At 44.7% G+C, this 22,798-nt stretch overlaps 1 protein-coding gene and 1 long non-coding RNA gene across 8 annotated transcripts in view; one reads left to right on the top strand and one right to left on the bottom strand.

The window, feature by feature from the left end:
- The window catches only part of LOC132502412 (uncharacterized), a 42,016-nt gene extending 19,498 nt beyond the window's left edge, over positions 1-22,518 (bottom strand). Inside the window, exon 1 of the long non-coding RNA XR_009534488.1 lies at positions 22,434-22,518. This is a non-coding gene — a long non-coding RNA (uncharacterized LOC132502412). The remainder of the gene's footprint in view (positions 1-22,433) is intronic.
- The window catches only part of ATXN2 (ataxin 2), a 137,601-nt gene continuing 136,937 nt past the window's right edge, over positions 22,135-22,798 (top strand). For 5 of the 7 annotated variants that reach the window (XM_060118306.1, XM_060118309.1, XM_060118308.1 and 2 more), the window contains exon 1: positions 22,336-22,658. In XM_060118306.1, coding sequence (XP_059974289.1) covers positions 22,435-22,658 — 224 coding nt within the window. In that variant the 5' untranslated portion in view covers positions 22,336-22,434. Of the gene's footprint in view, positions 22,659-22,798 lie in introns of all 7 variants that reach the window. The other 2 variants (XM_060118304.1, XM_060118303.1) reach the window with 1 other exon arrangement.

Genomic DNA, 22,798 nt, shown 5'->3' with positions numbered 1-22,798 from the left:
AGTTCTGCCCAATGAGCATTGGCCCCAGGACTTATTAAAAAATATTTATTGACTTATTTGGCTGCGCCGTGTCTCAGTTGCAGCACACAGGATCTTCGTTGCCTCATGCAGGATCTTTTAGTTGAGGCATGCGGGCTCTTAGTTGCAGCATGTGGGCTCTAGCCCCATGACCAGGGATCAAACCCGGGCCCCCTGCATTGGGAGCACCCACTGGACCACCAGGGAAGTCCCGGCCCCAGGACTTTTTTTTTTTTGAATTTTTGAATTTTATTTTATTTATTTTTTTATACAGCAGGCTCTTATTAGTTATCTATTTTATATATATTTGTGTATATATGTCAATCCCAATCTCCCAATTCATCCCACCACCACCACCGCCACCCCCGCCGCTTTCCCCTCTTGGTGTCCATACATTTTTTCTCTACATCTGTGTCTCTATTTCTGCCCTGCAAACTGGTTCATCGGTATCATTTTTCTAGGTTCCACATATATGCGTTAATATACAATATTTGTTTTTCTCTTTCTGACTTACTTCACTCTGTATGACAGTCTCTAGATCCATCCACATCTCTACAAATGACCCAATTTCGTTCCTTTTTATGGCTGAGTAATATTCCATTGTATATATGTACCACATCTTCTTTATCCATTCATCTGTCGATGGGCATTTAGGTTGCTTCCATGACCTAGCTATTGTAAATAGTGCTGCAATGAACAATGGGGTGCATGTGTCTTTTTAAATTATGGTTTTCTCTGGATATATGCCCAGTAGTGGGATTGCTGGGTCATATGGTAATTCTATTTTTAGTTTTTTAAGGAACCTCCATGCTGTTCTCCATAGTGGCTGTATCAATTTACATTCCCACCAACAGTGCAAGAGGGTTCCCTTTTCTCCACACCCTCTCCAGCATTTGTTGTTTGTAGATTCTCTGATGGTGCCCATGCTAACTGGTGTGAGCTGATACCTCATTGTAGTTTTGATTTGCATTTCTCTAATAATTAGTGATGTTGAGCAGCTTTTCATTTGCCTCTTGGCCATCTGTATGTCTTCTTTGATGAAATGTCTATTTAGGTCTTCTGCCCATTTTTGGATTGGGTTGTTTGTTTTTTTAATATTGAGCTGCATGAGCTGTTTATATATTTTTGAGATTTGTCTGAGGGTTGTCTTCTCATCTTGTTTGTAGTTTCCTTTGCTTTGCAAAAGCTTTTAAGTTTCATTAGGTCCCATTTGTTTATTTTTGGTTTTATTTCCATTACTCTAGGAGGTGGATCAAAAAAGATCTTTCTGTGATTTATGTCAAAGAGTGTTCTTCCTATGTTTTCCTCTAAGAGTTTTGTAGTGTCTGGTCTTACATTTAGGTCTCAAATCCATTTTGAGTTTATTTTTGTGTATGGTGTTAGGGAGTGTTCTAATTTCATTCTTTTACCTGTAGCTGTCCAGTTTTCCCAGCACCACTTATTGAAGAGACTGTCTTTTCTCCATTGTATATCCTTGCCTCCTTTGTCATAGATTAGTTGACCATAGGTGCATGGGTTTATCTCTGGGCTTTCTTTCCTGTTCCGTTGATCTATATTTCTGTTTTTGTGCCAGTACCATATTGTCTTGATTACTGTAGCTTTGTAGTATAGTCTGAAGTCAGGGAGTCTGATTCCACCAGCTCCGTTTTTTTCCCTCAAGACTGCTTTGGCTATTCAGGGTCTTTTGTGTCTCCATATAAATTTTAAGATTTTTTGTTCTAGTTCTGTAAAAAATGCCACTGGTAATTTGATAGGGATTGCATTGAATCTGTAGATTGCTTTGGGTAGTATTGTCATTTTCACAATATTGATTCTTCCAATCCAAGAACATGGTATATCTCGCCATCTGTTTGTGTCATCTTTGATTTCTTTCATCAGTGTCTTATAGTTTTCTGAGTACAGATCTTTTACCTCCTTAGGTAGGTTTATTCCTAGGTATTTTATTCTTTTTGTTGCAATGGTGAATGGGATTGTTTCCTTAATTTCTCTTTCTGATGTTTCATTGTTAGTATATAGGAATGCAAGAGATTTCTGTGCATTAATTTTGTATCTTGCAACTTTACCAAATTCATTGATCAGCTCTAGTAGTTTTCTGGTGTTATCTTTAGGATTCTCTATGTATAGTATCATGTCATCTGCAAACAATGACAGTTTTATTTCTTCTTTTCCAATTTGTATTCCTTTCATTTCTTTTTCTTCTCTGATTGCCATTGCTAGGACTTCCAAAACTCTGTTGAATAATAGTGGCGAGAGTGGACATCCTTGTCTTGTTCCTGATCTTAGAGGAAATGCTTTCAGTTTTTCACCATGGAGAATGATGTTGGCTGTGGCTTTGTCATATATGGTCTTTATTATGTTGAGGTAGGTTCCCTCTATGCCCACTTTCTGGAGAGTTTTTATCGTAAATAGGTGTTGAATTTTGTCTGCATCTATTGAGATGACCAAATGGTTTTTATTCTTCAGTTTGTTAATGTGGTGTATCACACTGGTTGATTTGCGTATATTGAAGAATCTTTGCATCCCTGGGATAAATCCCGCTTGATCGTTGTGTATGATTCTTTTAATGTGTTGTTGGATTCTGTTTGCTTAGTATTTTGTTGAGGATTTTTGCATCTATATTCGTCAGTGATATTGGTCTGTAATTTTCTTTTTTTGTAGTATCCTTGTCTGGTTTTGGTATCAGAGTGATGGTGCTGGCCCCAGGAATTCTGCTGGAATCTCGTCTTCTGGGATTGCCAAGCTGGTCAGAATGGAAGCCTGGATCTTTAAGGGGCCATTTTTGCTACCATGGAAGGAGGACCTACCTGGGAATGAAGTCAACAAAGACGATAACAGAGCTGAGAAATGGAGAGGAACTTAAGTCCCAATGACATCGTTTGAGTCCCCAAGTCTAAAACATTCCTCAACCAGTTTGCACTAGGTTTTTGTGCCCCTTATTTTTTTTAATTAATTAATTAATTAATTTTTGGCTGCGTTGGGTCTTTGTTGCTGCGCGTGGGCTTTCTCTAGTTGCGGCGTGCGGGGGCTACTCTTCGTTGCAGTGCGTGGGCTTCTCACCGCGGTGGCTTCTCTTGTTGCGGAGCACGGGCTCTAGGCACGCGGGCTTCAGTAATTGTAGCATGTGGGCTCAGTAGTTGTGGCTCACGGGCTCTAGAGCGCAGGCTCAGTAGTTGTGGTGCACGGGCTTAGTTGCTCTGTGGCATGTGGGATCTTCCCGGACCAGGGCTCAAACCTGTGTGCCCTGCACTGGCAGGTGGATTCTTAACCATTGCGCCACCAGGGAAGCCCATGTGCCACTTAAAACAGAGAGTCCTGCCTTAAATAGGGAAGAGGGGTATGAGTTGTACTGGATAGGTGTGACACCTGTTCTCAAGCTCACATGTTTGTTGGCCTCATTTCCTCACTGGCTGTCGCAGGCGGCTTTGGCTCCTTGCCATGTGGGTATGTCCACAAGTTATCTGAGTGCCCTCATGACACGGCAGCTGGCTTTCCCCTGAGTGAGTTGTCTGAGGAAGAGACAGCCCAAGATGGAAGCCACAGTCTTTTTAATAACCTAATCTAGGAAGTAACATACTGTCACTTCCATCATATCCAATTTGTTTGAAGCTAGTCACTAAGTCCAGCCCAGTCACAAGAGGAGTAGAATTAAGCTCCACTTCTTAAAGGGAGGCATATCGGAGAATCTGTGGGCATATTTTTTAAACCACCATACCACTGGTCAAGCTTTCCCCTAACATATCATTCATGAGATTTGGGTCACATGGTTATACTTGAATCAGTCACTGGTAAGGGGAATAGATTATTCTAAGATTAGTCACTTCTGGGGCTGGGGACAGCTTCCTGGAAGCGCAGAGCTGTGTGGGGGAAGGGAGATGCCTGAATGAAATCTGGGAGAAAGAAAAGAATAGATGCTGGTGAGGAACCAACAGTGAGTGTTGCAGGCAGTCTGCTGGGAGTGAGTAACTGTGATAGGGAAGATGTTTCAAAGAAAGAGGAGCTAAATTTAATACTTAATTAAGTCCCAGATTCTTTAGTAGTATATATTTACCAGAAGAAGGAGAATAAGATGAATGGAGTTTCCTTTCTGACTTGGAACTCTGTTTTGTCCCCTCTGCCCTAGAAATTTTGTAATTTGTGTTCTCTACAGAGACACACAATCCTTTTTATCACTGGGTTGTTGCAAAAATGCTAACTATTTCATAATGAAAGTCAAGGTTATGCAAATTAAAGGATCTAACATGAAGCAAAGACAGGGTTTTTTTCTTTTAATTGAAGTGAAATTCACATAACATAAAATTAACCATTTTAAAGTGAACAGTTCAGAGGCATTTAGTACATTTACAATGTTGTGCAAGTACCACCTCTGTCTGGTTCCAAACCAAACCATTTTCATCACCTCAAAAGGAAACCCCGTACCCACTAGCTGTTCCTCCCCAACCTCCCCTTCCCCCAGCCCCTGACAACCACCAGTCTGCTTTCTGCCTCTATGGATCTGCCGATTCTGTATATTTCCTAGAAATGGAATCATATAATATGTGGCCTCTTTTTTTTTTTGGCCGTGCTGAGTGGCTTGTGGGATCTTAGTTCCCCGATCAGGGATCAAACCCAGGCCCTCAGCAGTTAAAGCTAGGAGACCTAACCACTGGACCACAAGGGAATTCCCAATATGTGGCCTCTTGTGTCTCGATTCTTTCACATAGCATAATGTTTTGTTTTTTTTAAAGGAAGGTATTTTATTTATCTATCTATCTATCTATTTATTTATGGCTGTGTTGGGTCTTCATTGCTGTGCGTGGGCTTTCTCTAATTGTGTTGAGCGGGGGTACTCTTCGTTGCGGTGCGCAGGCTTCTCATTGCGGTGGCTTCTCTTGAATTGTGGCTCAAGGGTTCTAGAGCGCAGGCTCAGCAGTTGTGGCGCAAGGGCTTAGTTGCTCCACAGCATGTGGGATCCCGGACCAGGGCTCGAACCCGTGTCCCCTGTGTTGGCAGGCGGATTCTTAACCACTGAGCCACCAAGCAAGCCCAGCATAATGTTTCTGAGGTTCATTCATGGTGGTATGTTTCAGAACTTCATTCTTTTTTATGATAGAATAATATTCCATGGTATGGAATATTACATTTTGTTTATCCATTCACCCAGTTATGAACATTTGAGATGTTTCCACATTTTGGTTATTGTGAATAGTGCTGTTATGAACATGCATGTACATATATTACTTTGAATACCTGCTTTCAATGTTGGGGGTTTATACCTAGGAATGAAATTGTTGGATCATATGGTACTTCTATGTCTAACTGTTTGAGGAACTGCCTAACTGTTTTCTAAAACATCTCCACCATTTTACATTCCCACCAGCAATGTACAAGGGTCCCAATTTCTCTACATCCTTGCCAACACTTGTTATTTTCCATTGTTTTCAATGTGGCCACCCTAGGGAGTGCAAAGTGACAAGACAGATTTTAGAGGTGCCCATCAATTTTCTAAATATTTATTTCAACAGGGTCAAAATCTTGCATTTGATTTTTCTAAAAAGAAAAAAAATGCAAGAAAAAAAACTAGGCTTCTACCTTTCATCCGTTCCAATAAGGCTTGGATTTTTAACAATTTGAGGTTGGAAATACCCTCATAAACGCCTTTATGAGGTTAAATTCACTGAGATGTGCTTAAAAACAAAAACCAACAAAAGAAGAACAGTGGAAACCTATACTGACAACTTTGAACCCGGCTTCTAAATAACTATCAGAAAAGTGGAAAGAATTGTGATATCCTTGTTACAACTGAACAAAGCAGAAAAGAAAAGAAAAAATCCAGAAGCCAACCTGCTACATGTATTTGTATTAATTTGACCATGATCAGAAGAATTTAATGGAAATGGACGCAAATATATCTAAAGTGTATATTTATCTGCCTATCTATATAAATATGGATATATACAAATATAGATGCAGATACAGGTATAGCTATATCTGGGTCCATTTCCATTAATCCCTGTGTGTTGTCTGTATTTATACAGATAGATATAGATAAATAAATATATCTTTTTTACCTTGTCAATCATTTTCCTGGTTCTCTAGGAGTGCATTCAAAAAGCACAACCCACAGGGCTTCCCTGGTGGCACAGTGGTTGAGAGTCTGCCTGCCGATGCAGGGGATATGGGCTCATGCCCTGGTCTGGGAAGATCCCACATGCTGTGGAGCGGCTAGGCCTGTGAGCTATGGCTGCTGAGCCTGTGCGTCCGGAGCCTGTGCTCCACAATGGGAGAGGCCACAACAGTGAGAGGCCCACGTACCGCAAAACAAACAAACAAACAAACAAAAAGCACAACCCACAAACACACACACAGAACTTCATTTAAAATCCATTAATTTAAGTATTCATTAACTCAGTAAAATATTTGTTGAGGGGACTTCCCTGGTGGCGCAGTGGTTAAGAATCCGCCTGCCAATGCAGGGGACATGGGTTCGATCCCTGGTCCAGGTCGATCCCACATGCCACAGAGCAGCTAAGCCTGTGCGCCACAACTACTGGGCCTGCGTTCTAGAGCCTGCGAGCCACAACTACTGAGTCCATGTGCCACAACTACTGAAGCCCGCATGCCTAGAGCCTGTGCTCCGCAACAAGAGAAGCCACTGCAATGAGAAGCCTGCACACCGCAACGAAGAGTGGCCCCTGCTCGCCGCAACTAGAAAAAACCCGGCATGCAGCCACGAAGACCCAATGCAGCCAAAAATAAATAAATAAAATAAATTTATTAAAAAAAATTTGTTGAGCATCTATTCAGTGTCAGGCAGTGTTCCAGGCACTACAAGCAGTAAAGTTCCTGCTTTCTAGTGGGAGGCAACAAATGATAAAGAAACGACCTAATATATATTTAGTAGTGATAAGTGGTATGAAGAAAAATGTAGCAGATTAAGGGGGTACAGAGTGATGAGGTGGGTGCAGTTGTATATAATAGGGTGCTCAGGGAAGACTTCTCCAGTAAGAAGAACCCAAAATGAGGTCAAAGGTCTGAATGAAGGGCATGGCCATATGTATACCCGAGGGAAGGACATTCCAGCCAGAGAGAGCAGCGCATGCACAGGCCCTGAGGCAGGGGTGGCCTTGGCAGGTTGGAAGACACTCAAGGAGGCCAGTGTGTCTGGGCTTGGGTGAGCAAGAGGAAGAGTGGAAGGAGTGGAAGATGGAGGGGGTAGTGAATGTTCAGATATTTAAGACCTTGGAAGTCAAGGTGAGGCATGCAACATTTACTGTGACATGGGAGCCATCTGAAGATTTTTAGCAGGGGAGCCACGCGCCATGGCTTGTGCTTTTAAAGGATTGCTCTGGACATTATTTGGAAAAGAGACTTAATGAGGGTAGGAGTGGAAGCAAAGAAACACGTCAGGAGACCCCAGCAACCATGAGGATGGGAGATAATGGTGGCTTGGACTAGGGTGTGAGTGATGGAGGTGGGAGAAATGGCAGATCCTGGGCGTGTGTGAAGGTGGAGACAGCAGGATCTGCTGAGGCACTGGGGGTGGGGAGTGAGCGAAAGAGGGGCCAAGGACAGTCCATTGGTGGTGGTGGTGGTGGTGGTGCACCTGAGCGGCTGAAGAGTGGTGGTAGAGCTTCCTGAGGTGGGGGAACCGGGATGTGCAGAGCTGAGCTCTGGAGACATGCTGAGTATGAGAAGTCTGTGAGAAATCTCAGCGGGAGATGTCAAGGAAGCAGCCTGGAGTTCATGAGGGGTCGGGGCTGGAGGAACCAACGCGGGAATGTTCAGGGACTTTGTGGTACTTGAGGTCTTAAGTGTGATTGGATGAGAAACCATCTAGGGTGTGTGGAGGGGCTGACCCGAGGGTGTGTCCATGCTGAGAGGTCAGGGAGGTGAGGAGGGACTAGTGAAGGAGCCACCAGTGGGGGATGGGGAGAACCATGGGAGAGTCAGGGCCAGGGAGCCAGGTGACCAAAGTGTCTCCAGGAGGAGGAGTGATCCATAAACTAAAAAAAAATTTCATCCATGTTGTAGCCTGTGTCAGAATAGCCTTCCTTTTTAAGGCTGAATGTTATTCCATTGCATGGGTAGACCACGTTGTGTCTATCCATTCATCCACTGATGGACATTTGGGTTGTTATTGCTACTTTTTTCACTTAAAAAAAAAAAATCAATACTTGGGCTGTGGGATGGATTACAAAAGGGCACAAGGAAACTTTAGAGGGTGATGCATATGTTCATATCTGGATTATGGCGATGTTTTATAGATGTATATGTATGTCAGAAGTCATCAAATGAAACACTTTAAATATAGGCAGTCTGTTGTATGTCAGTTATACCTCAATAAAGCTGTAAGAAAAGGCAGTATTTAATTAATTCAAATAGTGCCAAAGGGTACCCAGTAAATAATAGGTCTCGGGCTTCCCTGGTGGCGCAGTGGTTGAGAGCTCGCCTGCCAATGCAGGGGACACGGGTTCGTGCCCCGGTCCGGGAGGATCCCACATGCCGCGGAGCGGCTGGGCCCGTGAGCCATGGCCGCTGAGCCTGCGCGTCCGGAGCCTGTGCTCCGCAGCGGGAGAGGCCACAACAGTGAGAGGCCCGCATAACGCAAAAAAAAAAAAAAAAAAAAAAAAAAAATAGGTCTCCTCTTTTCTAATTTCCAATCCTTCTTCCCAGGGAGCAACCAATGTTAGCAGTTTGTTGCCTTCCAGAGGTAGTCTAGGCACACGGGAGCTTATGTTTATGTTATTTCCTGCCCTACCTTTTCGAAAACCTTAATGTTAGCAGCCCACACTCACTGTTTTGTACCTTGTTTTTTCCTCCTGATAACATCCTAGAGACCCTGCCTTATTTATCTAAATATAGCTGCTGCACTATTTGCCACGTGTGCATCCTATTCGGCTGTTTGGGCGTCTTACACCGTATCTAACTGGTCCCCTGCTGATGGGCACTGACGTAGTTCCTGGTTTTGGTTATTGCAGTGTTGCAGGGAATATCTTGGTGCAAAAGTCTCTCTGTCCATGGGTACAGAGGAGTTCAGATCTGAAACTCAGCATCCCATAACCTTTCTGCGACTGAGTTTTCTCCTCTGAAATACAGGGAAATAGTGGGTTGTGATATATACACAATGGAATATTATTCAGCCTTAAAAAGGAATGAAATTCTGACACATGCTACAACACGGAAGAACCTTGAAGACATCATGCTAAGTGAAAGAAGCATGAAGGTCACATACTGTATGATTCCACTTATGTGAGGTCCCTAAAGTAGTCAAATTCATAGAGACAGAAAGTAGAATGGTGGGTGTTAGGGGCTTGGGGGAGTGGGAAATGGGTACCAGGTGTCAGTTTGGGATGATGAAAACGTCCTGGAAACAGATAATATTGATGGTTGCACAACAATGTGAATGTACTTAATGTCACTGAACTGGACACTTAAACATGGTTAAAATGGTCATTTTTGGGGACTTCCCTGGCAGACCAGTGGTTAGGACTCTACGCTTCCACTGCAGGGGGCGCGGGTTTGATCCCTGGTCCAGGAAGATCCCACGTGCCGTGGAGCAACTAAATCCATGCGCCACAACTATTGAGCCCACATGCCACAACTACTGAAGCCTAGAGCCTGTGTTCCGCAACAAGAGAAGCCACTGCAGTGAGAAGCCCGCGCGCAGCAACGAAGAGTAGCCCCCCCTCGCCGCAACTAGAGAAAGCCCGTGTGCAGCAACAAAGACCCAATGCAGCGAAATATAAGTAAACAAATAAATCCATAAAAATAAATAAATGACATCATCTATCTGAAGTACTTAGAAGAGAGCTTGGCAGAGCATATCAATATAGATCAAAAGATTAACGCTTGTTATTTGTTGGATGAATTCCTAGTGGACGATGGTTGTGTTATTTTGTGCTCCCTTATCCTTTGCAATGAAAAAGGCCGGTTCCAATTTCTGTATATTTTTGGTCATTCTACGCCAACATTAGTGCAGAACAGATAAAGGGGGTAGAGGGAGTAGTGGGGAGCACCCCGTGGAAGCGAATGAGGGTGTCACTGTTACAAAGAACAACCGACAATATGTGAACCTCCTTGCACAATGCTCAGGTCAGCCTATTCGAAAGCAGTCCACAGAGGCTGCTCCCCAAGCTGGAGCAGCTCTCGAACACCAGGCTTCGGATGGGGGTTGAGGTTTTTGAACCCGCCTCCTCAGTCCTGGCTACGTAGGGCTTTCCCAACAGGCCAGTTTCACCTGAGTCACCCCTGTCTGCCTGCAGAACATGGAACAGAACCCTCAGCGCTCTGAATGCCAGGATGCCCACAGCCTCCTTAGGGTGAGGGGGGTAAGGTCAGAAGGGCTTGGCTCTGAGGGAGACATGCAGGCACAGGCCGCTCCACGCCCCCGTCATCTCTCCCTTCCCCACAGCCTCTCCTGCGTTACTCTCTCCCCGGGACATGTAGGATACAGAGGCGTAAGCTCAGCCTAACTCTTTAGTTTTCGTTTGGAAGGAGATGGAGAGGAGTGTGAATGAGTCCATTACTCAATTACTAGAGGTCAATCTAGAAAAAAATCACTCTCAAACCTTGGTATAACTCCAAAGGGTTACATACTCTATGATTTACAGTATGTATGTATGAAATGAAAGGCTTGTAGACATGGAGAACAGACTAGTAGCTGCCAGGGGTAAGGGGACCGTGGGTGAGATAAAAGGAGGTGTGGCTAAAAAGGGCAGCATCAGGAATCATTGTGGTGATGGTAAAGTTCTGTATCTCGACTGTATCAATGCCAACCTCCTAGTTGTGATTTCGTACTATAGTTTTACAAGATGTTACCATTGGGGAAAATGAGCAAAGGTACATGAGATCTCTGTATTCTTTCTTACAACTGCATGTGAATTTACAGTTCACATTCACAATTCAAAATAAAAAAGCAAAGAAACAAAACAAACAAAGAAAACCTTGGCATAATATAGCCTGAGTTAAAATGTAGTCTATCCACACTTTGGGGAATGATTCAGCCTCAAAAGAGAAGGAAATTCTGACACCTGCTACAACACGGATGAACCTTGAAGACATTATAGTAACTGAAAGAAGCCAGACACAAAAGGACAAATACTGTATGATTCCATCTATATGAGGTATTAAAGCAGTGAAAGTCAGAGACGGAAGGTAGACTGCTGGTTACCAAGGGCCGGGGGAGGGGGAAATGGGGAGTTAGTGTTTAATGGGCAGAGAGTTCAGTTTGGGATGATGAAAAAGTCCTGGAGGTAAACGACAGTGATGGTTGCACAATAATGTGAATGTACTTGATGCCACTGAACTGTACACTTAAAAATGGTTAAAATGGTAAATTTTATGCTATGTATATATATATATATATATATATATATATATATATTTTTTTTTTTTTTTTTTTTGCGGTACGCGGGCCTCTCACTGCTGTGGCCTCTCCCGTTGCGGAGCACAGGCTCCGGACACACAGGCTCCGCGGCCATGGCTCGCGGGCCCAGCCGCTCTGTGGCATGTGGGATCCTCCGGGATCGGGGCACGAACCCGCGTCCCCTGCATCGGCAGGCGGACCCTCAACCACTGCGCCACCAGGGAAGCCCTTATGCTATGTATATTTTACCACAATAAAAAGAAATAGCCCAAATGTCATAAAGTAGATTAGTGGTTGCTAGGGGCTGGGGAAAAGGAGGTAATGGGGAGAGATTGCTAATGGGTAGTGGATTTCTTTGGGGGACAATGAAACGTTCTAAAATTATACTCTGGTGATAGTTGCACAACTCTATATATACTAAAAACCAGTGAATTGTACACATTTATTTATTTATCTGTATGATTCCACTTTTTTTTTTAATTGGAGTATAGTTGCTTTACAATGTTGTGTTAGTTTCTGCTGTACAGCACAGTTAAGCAGCCATACGTATACATATAGTCCCGCTTTTTTGGATTTCCTTACCATTTAGGTCACCACAGAGCACCAAGTAGAGTTCTCTGTGCTATACAGTCTGTTCTCATTAGTTATCTATTTTATACATAGTAGTGTATACATGTCAATCCCAATCTCCCAATCCATCCCACCCCCTCCTCCCCTCTTGGTATCCATGTTTGTTCTCTACTTCTGTGTCTGTCTCTATTTCTGCTTTGCAAATAAGTTCATCTGTACCACTTTTCTAGATTCCACATACATGCGTTAATATACGATATTTGTTTTTCTCTTTCTGACTTACTTCACTCTGTATAACAGTCTCTAGGTCCACCTATGACTCTGCAAATGGCACAATTTCATTTTTTTATAGCTGAGTAATATTCCATTGTAGATATGTACCACATCGTCTTTATCCATTCCTCTGCTGATGGACATTTAGGTTGCTTCCATGTCCTGGCTATTGTAAATAGTGCTGCAATGAACATTGAGGTGCATGTATCTTTTTGAATTATGGTTTTCTCTGGGTATATGCCCAGGAGTGGGATAGCTGGGTCATATGGTAGTTCTATTTTTCTTTTTTTAAGGAACCTCCATACTGTTCTCCATAGTGACTGTACCAATTTGCATTCTCACCAACAGTGTAAGAGGGTTCCCTTTTCTCCACATCCTCTCCAGCATTTATTGTTTGTAGATTTTTTGATGATGGCTATTTGGACCGGTGTGAGGTGATACCTCATGTAGTTTTGATTTGCATTTCTCACTTCTCTTTTTTAAATTGAAGTACAGTTGATAGACATGTGGCCAAGTTGTCTTTACCATCTGCAATTGACATAGAGCCAACTGCCAGACATGTCAGTGAGACCATCCTAGACCATCCAACCCCAGTCAAGCCAGCCCAGAATGGAAGAATTATTCAGTCAACCCACACAATTTTAAGAAATTTTAAAAAGTTAATTGTTTTAAGCCACTATGTTGGGGGTGGTCTGTTACACAGGGAATGCTGATACACAAATACTCAGAATGTTCTTTAAAAGGCTTGTGTAACTTAAAAAAAAAATCATGTGTCTAGATCATTAGAAACTGCAGTAATAGGATTTCTGAGTCATTTCCAGGATACCAGAAGCCTATCAATTGCTTACTGCTGCATGAAGACTTGTCCTGTATTGACCCTCTGAGGACAGAAATGAGCCACATGTGCAATGGAAGAGAACCCTGATCAAAGGAGAGTGAAACCAACTCTCATAGGGACTCAGCTCCGACCTCCTTCAGGCCTGCAGAAGGCTGGTGACTTAGAAGAGTTCCCCAAAATGCCCCTCGTGGTTTCTTGGCTCCAGTGCCTACAAGACCGCATCACACGCTATTAACTGTAAGAGAAGTAAGCTTTATCCAGTGGGTGAATGCAAACTGGGCAAATCACATAAGATGGAGACGTGTGTAAGGAAGGCTAGCTGTTCAACCGTCCCCATCACTGCGTGGAAATGCTTGGGTCATTAGGGGGTGACCTTGATGTTGGCCCCATCATTGTGGTCCATGGCTGGTAGCCATCAGCAGGTCTGAATAGGAAGCATATGCCATTTCAAGCTCAAAGAAGCAAATGTGTATAAACTGAGAGTTAGTCTCTGTCAAATCAAATCAACTCAAGTTTATTAAGTGCTTACCACATACAGATGGACTCTGTTTGGGTGGTGGGAGTGAAGGGTTCTACCTGTTTCTGCAGCTCCTATATTTGACCAATATGGCATTTCAGAAGAAAACAATACAAACGTGGCAGAAAGGGATGCAGGGGTGAAGAGTTCCTGAAACAAGCCTTTCTTTTCCATTTCTATGTGACCTAGGATTGACTGCTTAGAGTTTGAGAATGGCAGTTTGTGGCTGAATAAAACAAAATTAAAGTGGTAGAGATAGTAATTGATCTTACTTTGGGAAATGAGAAAGGGCAGTACCCAAGGTCAGCAGCGAGTGACCTTGGATAGCTCATGCCACTTTTCTGTTCTGGTGTTGCCATCCCTATAATGGGGTCAGTGCCAAAGGAAACAATGCAAATAAAAGGGCTTTGTGGGAGTTCCCTGGTGGTCTAGTGGTTAGGACTCGGCGCTTTCACTGCTGTGGCCCTGGGTTCAATCCCATAGGCCTCCCACAAGCCACGAGGCATGGCCAAAAAAAAAAAAAAAGTGCTTTGTAAACCACGAGGTGCTATACAAATATTAGTTATTCCTACTGATGTCCTAACATGTTATTTTTTTTTTTTGGAAAAGGTAATATACAAGGTATAAAAGGCATGGTAAAATAAGTTTTCAAACAGTGTAAAGGGTCCCTAGTCCCCTAGTGTCAATTTTTTGTGCCTCATTTAGAGATATTCTAGATGTATGCATATATACACAGTAAAAAAAAAAAAAACCACACACACACACATACTTTCCTTTTGTTTAACACAAGTAGGTGTATACCATACAAAATATCCTACACATTTATGTTTTGTTGTTTTGTTTCATTTTTTAATTTTCTGTTTTTGGCTTACCAACAGTTCCTTCCTTCCCCTCAGCTTTTTTGAGGTACAATTGACAAATAAAATTGTATATATTTAAAGTGTACAACGTGATGGTTTGATATATGTAGACTTTCCAAAGTGATTACTGCAATCCAGTGAATTAACACCTCCGTCACCTCACATAGTTACCATTTTTCTTTTTCTTTCTTTTTTTTTTTTTTTTGCGGTGCACGGGCCTCTCACTGTTGTGGCCTCTCCCGTTGCGGAGCACAGGCTCCGGACGCGCAGGCTCAGCGGCCATGGCTCTTAGGCCTAGCCGCTCTGCGGCATGTGGGATCTTCCCGGACCGGGGCATGAACCCGTGTCCCCTGCATCGGCAGGCGGACTCTCAACCACTGCGCCACCAGGGAAGCCCCATTTTTCTTTTTCTTTTCTTTTTTTTTTTTTTGCGGTGTGCGGGCCTCTCACTGTTGTGGCCTCTCCCGTTGCGGAGCACAGGCTCCGGACGCGCAGGCTCAGCAGCCATGGCTCATGGGCCCAGCCGCTCCGCGGCATGTGGAATCTTCCCGGACCGGGGCACGAACCCGTGTCCCCTGCATCGGCAGGCGGACTCTCAACCACTGCGCCACCAGGGAAGCCCTTTTCTTTTTTTTAACAACAGGTCTTAAAGATCTTTTCAGATCAGTGTAAAGATCTACGTCTTTCTCACTGCACAGCTGAGAATATTCCATATTCCATTGTATTTGTGACACCCTACAAGGCATTTATCTGTCTGCCGCTGATGGAGTTTCTATTCTTTGTTCCAAACAACACTGCACTGATTATCCTTGTACACTCATCTTTTCACCCTTATTGGGCCAAGGGGAAGGTGCAGTGTCACTTTTGATAGGCACTGCCAGCTTGTCTCTTGCAGATGGTGACTTTTACAATAGTCAGTTATTTCTCTAATCAGGAAACAGGCAGTAATCTGTGGTGCCAGCTCCCTAGAAGATTGCATTTGATGAAACCAAGGAGATTAGTTTATTTTTCCCAGAGAGCCAGCTTGGGCCATCACTATTTCAAATAGCAAAGTGGTTTAGAGTCCAGATGTTGGAGACAGACTGCCTGGCCTCAAATCCCAGCTCTGTCATTTAATGAGTCTAAGTTTAGGCAAGGTGATTTACACTCTCTGTGCCTCAGTCTCCCCATCTATCAAATGGAAATATAATAATCCTGTCTACTTCATAGGGTGAATGCAGGGTTTCTCAACCAACCTCAGCACCACTGACATTTAGGGCTGGAAAATTCTCTGGTGGGGGCTGTCTTGTGCATTGTAGGGTGTTTAGTAGCATCCCTGGTCACTACCCACAGGATGCCAGTAGCATTTCCCCTTCAATTGTGACATCCAAAAATGTCTCTCAAGATTGCTAATGTCCTTTAGGGCGAGACAAAATTCTCCCCTCCCGATAAGAGTCAATGGATTGTTGTGAGGATTAAATGAGTTATTATGCAGAAAGAACATAGAACAGAGCTGGCACACGGTACCTGCTATAGAAGGGACTGCAATTATTATCATCATTAACATTCTCAAGTCCTGGCTTACCTTATAGAAAAGAAATAGTTTTGATAATATGGGAGCTTAAGTAAGACAGTGGGTATTGTTAAGTCTGTATGTGTTCCACTTCCAAATAAGAATCTAAGTCCCTCTTCTAAGATCATAGGTCAGCAATGTCAGTATTAATTATAGTCTGATCCCTCTGGGGTTCCACTGTAGGGCTCACAGTATCCTGTAGCAAACTAACAAGATCACATGCTAAAGGCCAGCTCAGCTGTCACCGGTGCTGCACGCATCCATTTTAAATCCCATCCTGCATTCTCCAAATGGTGCATACCTCACATCTTTGGCTTTCCATAAATCTGTGGACCCTGAAACAACAGGCTGCCCAGGAAATTCACCTCCCAAAAAGAGGGTGAATGAAAACAGAAAGGGAGAACCAGGAAAAACAAATGGCTGAGTTTCTTTAAGTTTCTGGCTCTACACAGCACAAGCATTTCCAGTGAAAAATAAAGAATTCTTTCTTTTGTGTCTATTTCAGCCGGCATCCAGCTTTTGCCTTGTGAATAATGTCACCGCATCATTATTCTGTCCCACAAGGTAAAACAAAATGAGCAACTTAACAACCAGAAGTGTGCTTGTGTGGAGGAAATGGCTCATTTAAAAGCTTTTCAAATAATGTTGCTGTGTTCCCTATTTTGTCACACCCTCCTCAGTTTTTTCAAACCTATGGGAATGTCGTTACTTTGCACACAAGGTGTGTAAATAATGCCCTCCTGGAAGCATCATACCACACTCTTCTTTTTCTTTCTTTCTTTCTCTTTCCTTCCTTCCTTCTTTCTTTCTCTCTTTTTTTTTTTTTATCGCCTTTAGTCTTTTGGGATTCCTGGAGTGTCCGCAAATAGATTAGCCTCTAAGAATTCTGAGTAACCATGGTTAGAAAAAAAACACTGGTTTAATTAGCGATGGTCCTATTTTTGAAATTACATCTGCTCTTCTTTTTTTTTTTCAAGTCTATGCAAAAACTTGAAGAGGATGGGTTTTGGGGGGGTGCACGTTAGTTTTGATTTGAATTAATTTTCATGCTCTTGAAAGAGAAATCAAGAGTATTGAGTGAATAATGTATCATCATACATTAAGCATGTTCAAATGAAGAGAGCTGAAAAGAAATGATTGCAGAAAAATGAATTGCTGGAAATACTGGATCATCTGATGTGTGCTGCTGTACTGAGTGATCACAAATCGCTCTTCCCATTTCTGTTTTGCATGGCTGCATCACTTTTTCATCTCCAAATCCTCAGACTTGATTACTCATTGCTGTGATGAAAATTAAAAGGCCGTGTGGCTCATTGAAGGGTCACTGAAAATCAGAAAGCAAGTATAGAATCCACAGGACTGGATTCCCAAGTTTGAAAGTCTTTCTCTATATGGTTTCTCACTTGATACTTCTTTCATTTCTGAAATAGTGGTTGAAATGGCCACAGCAATTTTTGAAGTATTTAAGCAAATACTTTTCTATATCCGAACTCTTTCAGAACAATGTTCTTCACTGGCTTCGATGACAACTCCCCAATGACACTTGTTGGTTTTGTTTAAACGGCTACCTGAAAATCATTTGGGGTGGGGGAAGCATTCAAAAATTCAACTTCTATTGGATACAGTGTTAGTTCCTGACTTCAGCATTTGTCTTTAAAGGATTCTGAATGCACACAGAAATCATAGGAAATGCACTTTTTGGGGGGTTGTGTGTATTAGTTATCTATCTATCTATCTATTTATTTATTTATTTTTGGCTGTGTTGGGTCTTCGTTTCTGTGCGACGGCTTTCTCTAGTTGCGGTGAGCGGGGGCCACTCTTCATCGCGGTGCGCGGGCCTCTCACTGTCGCGGCCTCTCTTGCTGCAGAGCACAGGCTCCAGACGTGCAGGCTCAGTACTTGTGGCTCACGGGCCCAGTTACTCTGCGGCATGTGGGATCTTCCCAGACCAGGGCTCGAACCCGTGTCCCCTGCACTGACAGGCAGATTCTCAACCCCTGTGTCACCAGGGAAGCCCACGTTATCTATTGCTGCATAACAAATTATTGCAAAACTTAATGACTTAAACAACAAGAGTTAGGAGTCTGGTACAGTTTAGCTGAGTGTCTCAGGCACAGGGTTTCTAACAAAGCCTAATAAGGTACATTGAGCAGGGCTAGAGTCATATCAAGGCTTGATTGGAGGATGATCCTCTTCCAAGCTCACTCACATGGCTTGTTGGTGGCCATCAGGTTCTCTCTGTGGTTGGAGACATCAGTTCCTTGCCATGTAGGCCTCTCCATAGGGCAGCTCACAACATGGCAGCTAGCCTTCTTCAAAGCAAGTGAGAATGGGCAATCCAATACAAAAGGCACAGTTTTTGTAACCTAATCTTGGAGTGAAAACCCATAATTTTTTCCAACTTTTTGTTAGAAGGAAGCCACTAGGTCTTGCTCATATTCAAGCGGAGGGGATTTCACAGGGTCTGAACACCAGGAGAACAGGATCATAAGGGGTCACTTTAACGGCTGCCTTCCACACTATTTTGTCTTTTTTTTTTTGGTGGGGGGCGGGATTAGTTCCCCGACCAGGGATCAAACCCAGGCCCCAGAAGTGGAAGCTCTGAGCCTAACCACTGGACTGCCAGGGAATTCCCACACACCATTTTGTCTTACGGTGCATTATCCTGGCATTTTCATCTAAAGCTAAAGCCCTCTGATGTCACAGTTGTTGTTAACCATGTCTTCAGAGATCCAGAATTCAGATGAAGGGTTTGCAATAAGTGATATTCCTTCATTTTGGGTGGTGATCCTCCTTCCACAAAGAAAAAAAGGGGGCTGTATAGAATAGAATCAACAGTAGAGGTTCCCTTGGTTTCTATTTTAATATAAAAACAGAAATCAAATTGTTTTTGTTTTTTTTGGCCACACCGCATAGCTTGTGGGATCTCAGTTCCCTGACCAGGGATTGCACCTGAGCACGGCAGTGAAAGCCCAGAATCCTAACCACTAGGCCACCAGGGAACTCCCGAGACATCAAATTTTAATGATAAACTCTCAAACATTCCAGGTGTGGATGTATTATAAAATGGCACAGTCACTTTGGAAGAGTTTGACAGTATCTTTAAAAAGTTAAATTTACCATATCACCCAACATTCCATTATTAGGCATCTGCTCAAGAGAAATAAAAACATATGTCTACATGAAGACATATGTTTACAAATGTTCATAGCAGCATTATTCATAATAGCCCCAAACTTGAAACAATCAAAATGTCCACCAACTGGTGAGTAGATACACAAAATGTGGTATAGTCATCCCTCGGTATCCTCAGGGGATTGGTTCCAGGAACCCCTGGAACCAATGGATACCAAAATCCGAGTATGCTCAAGTCCTCTGTATAAAATGGTGTAGTATTTGCATATAACCTATATACATTCTCCCGTATACTTTAAATCACCTCTAGATTACTTATAATAACTAATACAACGTAAATGCTATATAAATAGTTGCCAGAGCTTGGCCAATTCAAGTTTTGCTTTTTAGAACTTTTGGGAATTAAAACTTTTTTGGGGGGAAACTCCCCGGCGGTCCAGTGGTTAGGACTCAGCGCTTCCACTGCCAGGGGCCTGGGTTCGACCCCTGGTGGGGGAACTAAGATCCAACAAGCCGCACAGCGTGGCCAAAACAAACAAAACAAAAAACAAAAACAAACCAAAAAAACCTGTAAGAAAAAAAATTTTTTTCGGGCTTCCCTGGTGGCACAGTGGTTAAGAATCCTCCTGCCAATGCAGGGGATACAGGTTCAAGCCCTGGTCCGAGAAGATCCCACATGCCATGGAGCAACTAAGCCCGCGAGCCACAACTACTGAGCCCGCGCACCTAGAGCCCGTGCTCTGCAACAAGAGAAGCCACCGCAATGAGAAACCTGCGCATCACAACGAAGAGTAGCCCCCGCTTGCCGCAGCTAGAGAAAGCCCGCGTGCAGCAGCGAAGACCCAATGCAGCCAAAAATAAAATAAATAAATAAAATTTAAAAAAAATTTCTTTTTCGACCCATGGTTGGTTGAATCCAAGTATATCCATACAATGTAATACTATTCAGTGATAATAAGGAATGAAACCCTGATACATGCTATGACATGGATAAACCTCAAAAACATGTCAAGTGAAAGATGGCAAAGAACACATTGTAAAATCCCATTTATATGAAATGTGTACAGCAGATAAATCCACTGAGACAGGAAGTAGGTTAGCGGCTGCTGGGGCTGAGGATGTTCCGGGAGTAACTGCAAATGGGTAAAAATGATTCTTTTGGGGCAATGGAGATGTTCTGAAATTAGTTGTGATGGTTGCACAACTGCGCAAATTTACAGAGAATCACTGAATTGTACACAAAATGGGTGAATTTCATAGTATGTAAGATATATTTCAATAAAGCTGTTAAAATATAGTTTCAATAATAATAGGTGAAAACTTCAGCTTTCTCAGCATAAATGAAATCAAGTTAAGCTATGTCAGCTTCAGGCCTTCTTATTCCACTTTCTTTTTTCCTTCTATCTGTGGAATTTGGTCCTGACATTGAATTTTGGGACCTTGGTCCCAGATATGGCTAACTGTCAAATCATTAAACGAGAGAAAGTTGATTGTATTTCTATTATGGTCCTTCTATTTTTTTTTTTTTTTTTTTCCCTCATCCAGTTTTTTAGTCTCAGTTTCCTTTGGGTTAATTTTTCAAGGATTTTGCAACTGTTGGCTTAAAAGGATGCTCTTTCCCTCCTCAACCTCCTTTCTACCTCAGATGGAAGATAAAGTTGATATCCCACTTTTCAACTGTTTGCAGAATATGATAATCATTTTTGCCCAACTACCTAGGAGATTTTCAATTTGGCTACTGGAGGCTCATGGCTTAATCATTTTCTAAGTTCCTCTATGTCTTTACCTTTATTTGACAGTTCTGGGAGACTGAGGTACATGTTGGTGTTTTCTCCCTATCATTTCCTGAAGTAATTTCACTTTTTAAAAAACTATATTCTTCACCAAGGGAAACAAAAGTTACCTAATCGCTTTCAGTTTAATTGCAGCACAGTAAAAAAAAGAAAAAGAAAGAAAGAAAGAAAAGAAACACGGATTACTGTGCTGGCTTCCAAGCTAAGTTAAATTAAAACTTCTAAAGGGGCCAAGGTCTAAAGTTCGCACATTCTTGTGAGATCTGTTCTGTCTCCACCGAAGGAAACCCCATTACCAATAGCTCTACCAATCATGTACACTTCTTTTTGAGTCTCATGAAGGAGGAAAAAGAAGTTCAAAGTGAAGGAACATGGGTTCAAATGAAGGTCAGATACCCAAGAGAGTTTTCTCGTCAGTGGTGTCGGGGTTGGAAAAGCGGGGAAAAGGTAATCAGATGTGGGTGGCCCCGGGAGGTTGTTAGATTCCTACCCTGTTGGTCTTGGCAAGGGAAGACAGGACGGCCTGTCTTTGACACCCGGCTGACACAGTGAGAGCCTACTGTGTGCCAGGTGCCGGGTATACAAAGAAAACTATGGGAGGCTTGTGTTCCAGGTGCTTTATATGTAGCAAGACAGTCTCCGCCCTGAAGACACTTGCAGCCCATTTTCGAAGTTGCATCAGGTGGGGCAAACACGGATTCTCCTAGCAGCCTGAGAACGGTGAACGCTGCGCGGGTGAGGGGCGCCCAGCACCACTGCATTTGGGTTCTCTACACTAGGCCAGCCCTACAGGCGAACACAGACACTCCCTCTCCGAAGGGCAGACCCGCCTCGAAGAGGGCGGATCCGGGCAGGGCCGGCCGACGCCGGGCCCTCACCCGACCCCGGCGAACGCGGCCCTGCGCTGCGCCCGCTCCTCACGTGTCCCTCCCTGCCCTGGTGCCTCCTCACGTTCTGCTTCCGCCCGACCCTTCCGACTTCCGGTAAAGAGTCCCCATTCCGCACCTCCGCGCCCACCCGGCGTCGCCACGCGGCACCTCTGTGTGCCCGACCCCCGATGCGCTCGGCGGCCGCAGCTCCTCGGGGCCCCGCGGCGGCCTTCGAGCCTCGTCGCTTCGCCGCGGCCAGGTGGCCCGGGCGGCGCTCGCTCCCGCGGCCGGCGCGGCGGGGCGGCGGCAGCGGCGGCGGGGCTCCGACACCGTATCCCTCCGCCGCCCCTCCCCCGCCCGGCCCCGGCCCCCCTCCCTCCGGGCAACGCTCGCCTCCCTCCGCCTCAGACTGTTTTGGTAGCAACGGCAACGGCGGTGGCGCGCCCCGGCCCGGCTCCCGGCGGCTCCTCGGCTTCGGCGGGCCTCCCCGCCCCTTCGTCGTCCTCCTTCTCCCCCTCGCCGGCCCGGGTGCCCCCCCCGCCGCGCCTCCCCGCGCTTCCCCGCTCAGCGCCCGCGCGTCCCCGCCGCGCTCCGGCGTCTCCTCGGCGCGCCCGGCTCCCGGCTGTCCCCGCCCGGCGTGCGGGCCGGTGTATGGGCCCCTCACCATGTCGCTGAAGCCCCAGCAGCAGCAGCAGCAGCAGCAGCAGCCCGCGGCCGCCAATGCCCGCAAGCCCGGCGGCGGCGGCGGCCTTCTCACGTCGCCCGCCGCCGCGCCGTCGCCGTCCTCTTCCTCAGTCTCGTCGTCCTCGGCCGCGGCTTCCTCCTCCTCCTCCTCCTCCTCCTCGGTGGCGGCGGCGAGCGCAGGCGGCGGGCGGCCGGGCCTGGGCAGGTGGGTGTCGCGCCCCAGCCCCCTACGCTTAGGGGCCTGGACCAGCCCGGGCCTCGCGTCCCCTCCCCCGCGGCCCGCACCGCGGTCCCCGCCCCGTGACTGCCTGGGCTCGGGGGCGGGGTGGGCTGGGGGCCTTCAGT

The sequence above is a fragment of the Mesoplodon densirostris genome, chromosome 15 (assembly GCF_025265405.1).
Source record: "Mesoplodon densirostris isolate mMesDen1 chromosome 15, mMesDen1 primary haplotype, whole genome shotgun sequence".
Taxonomy (NCBI): Eukaryota; Metazoa; Chordata; class Mammalia; order Artiodactyla; family Ziphiidae; genus Mesoplodon; species Mesoplodon densirostris.
This window is presented reverse-complemented; position numbering and strand designations above follow the sequence as displayed.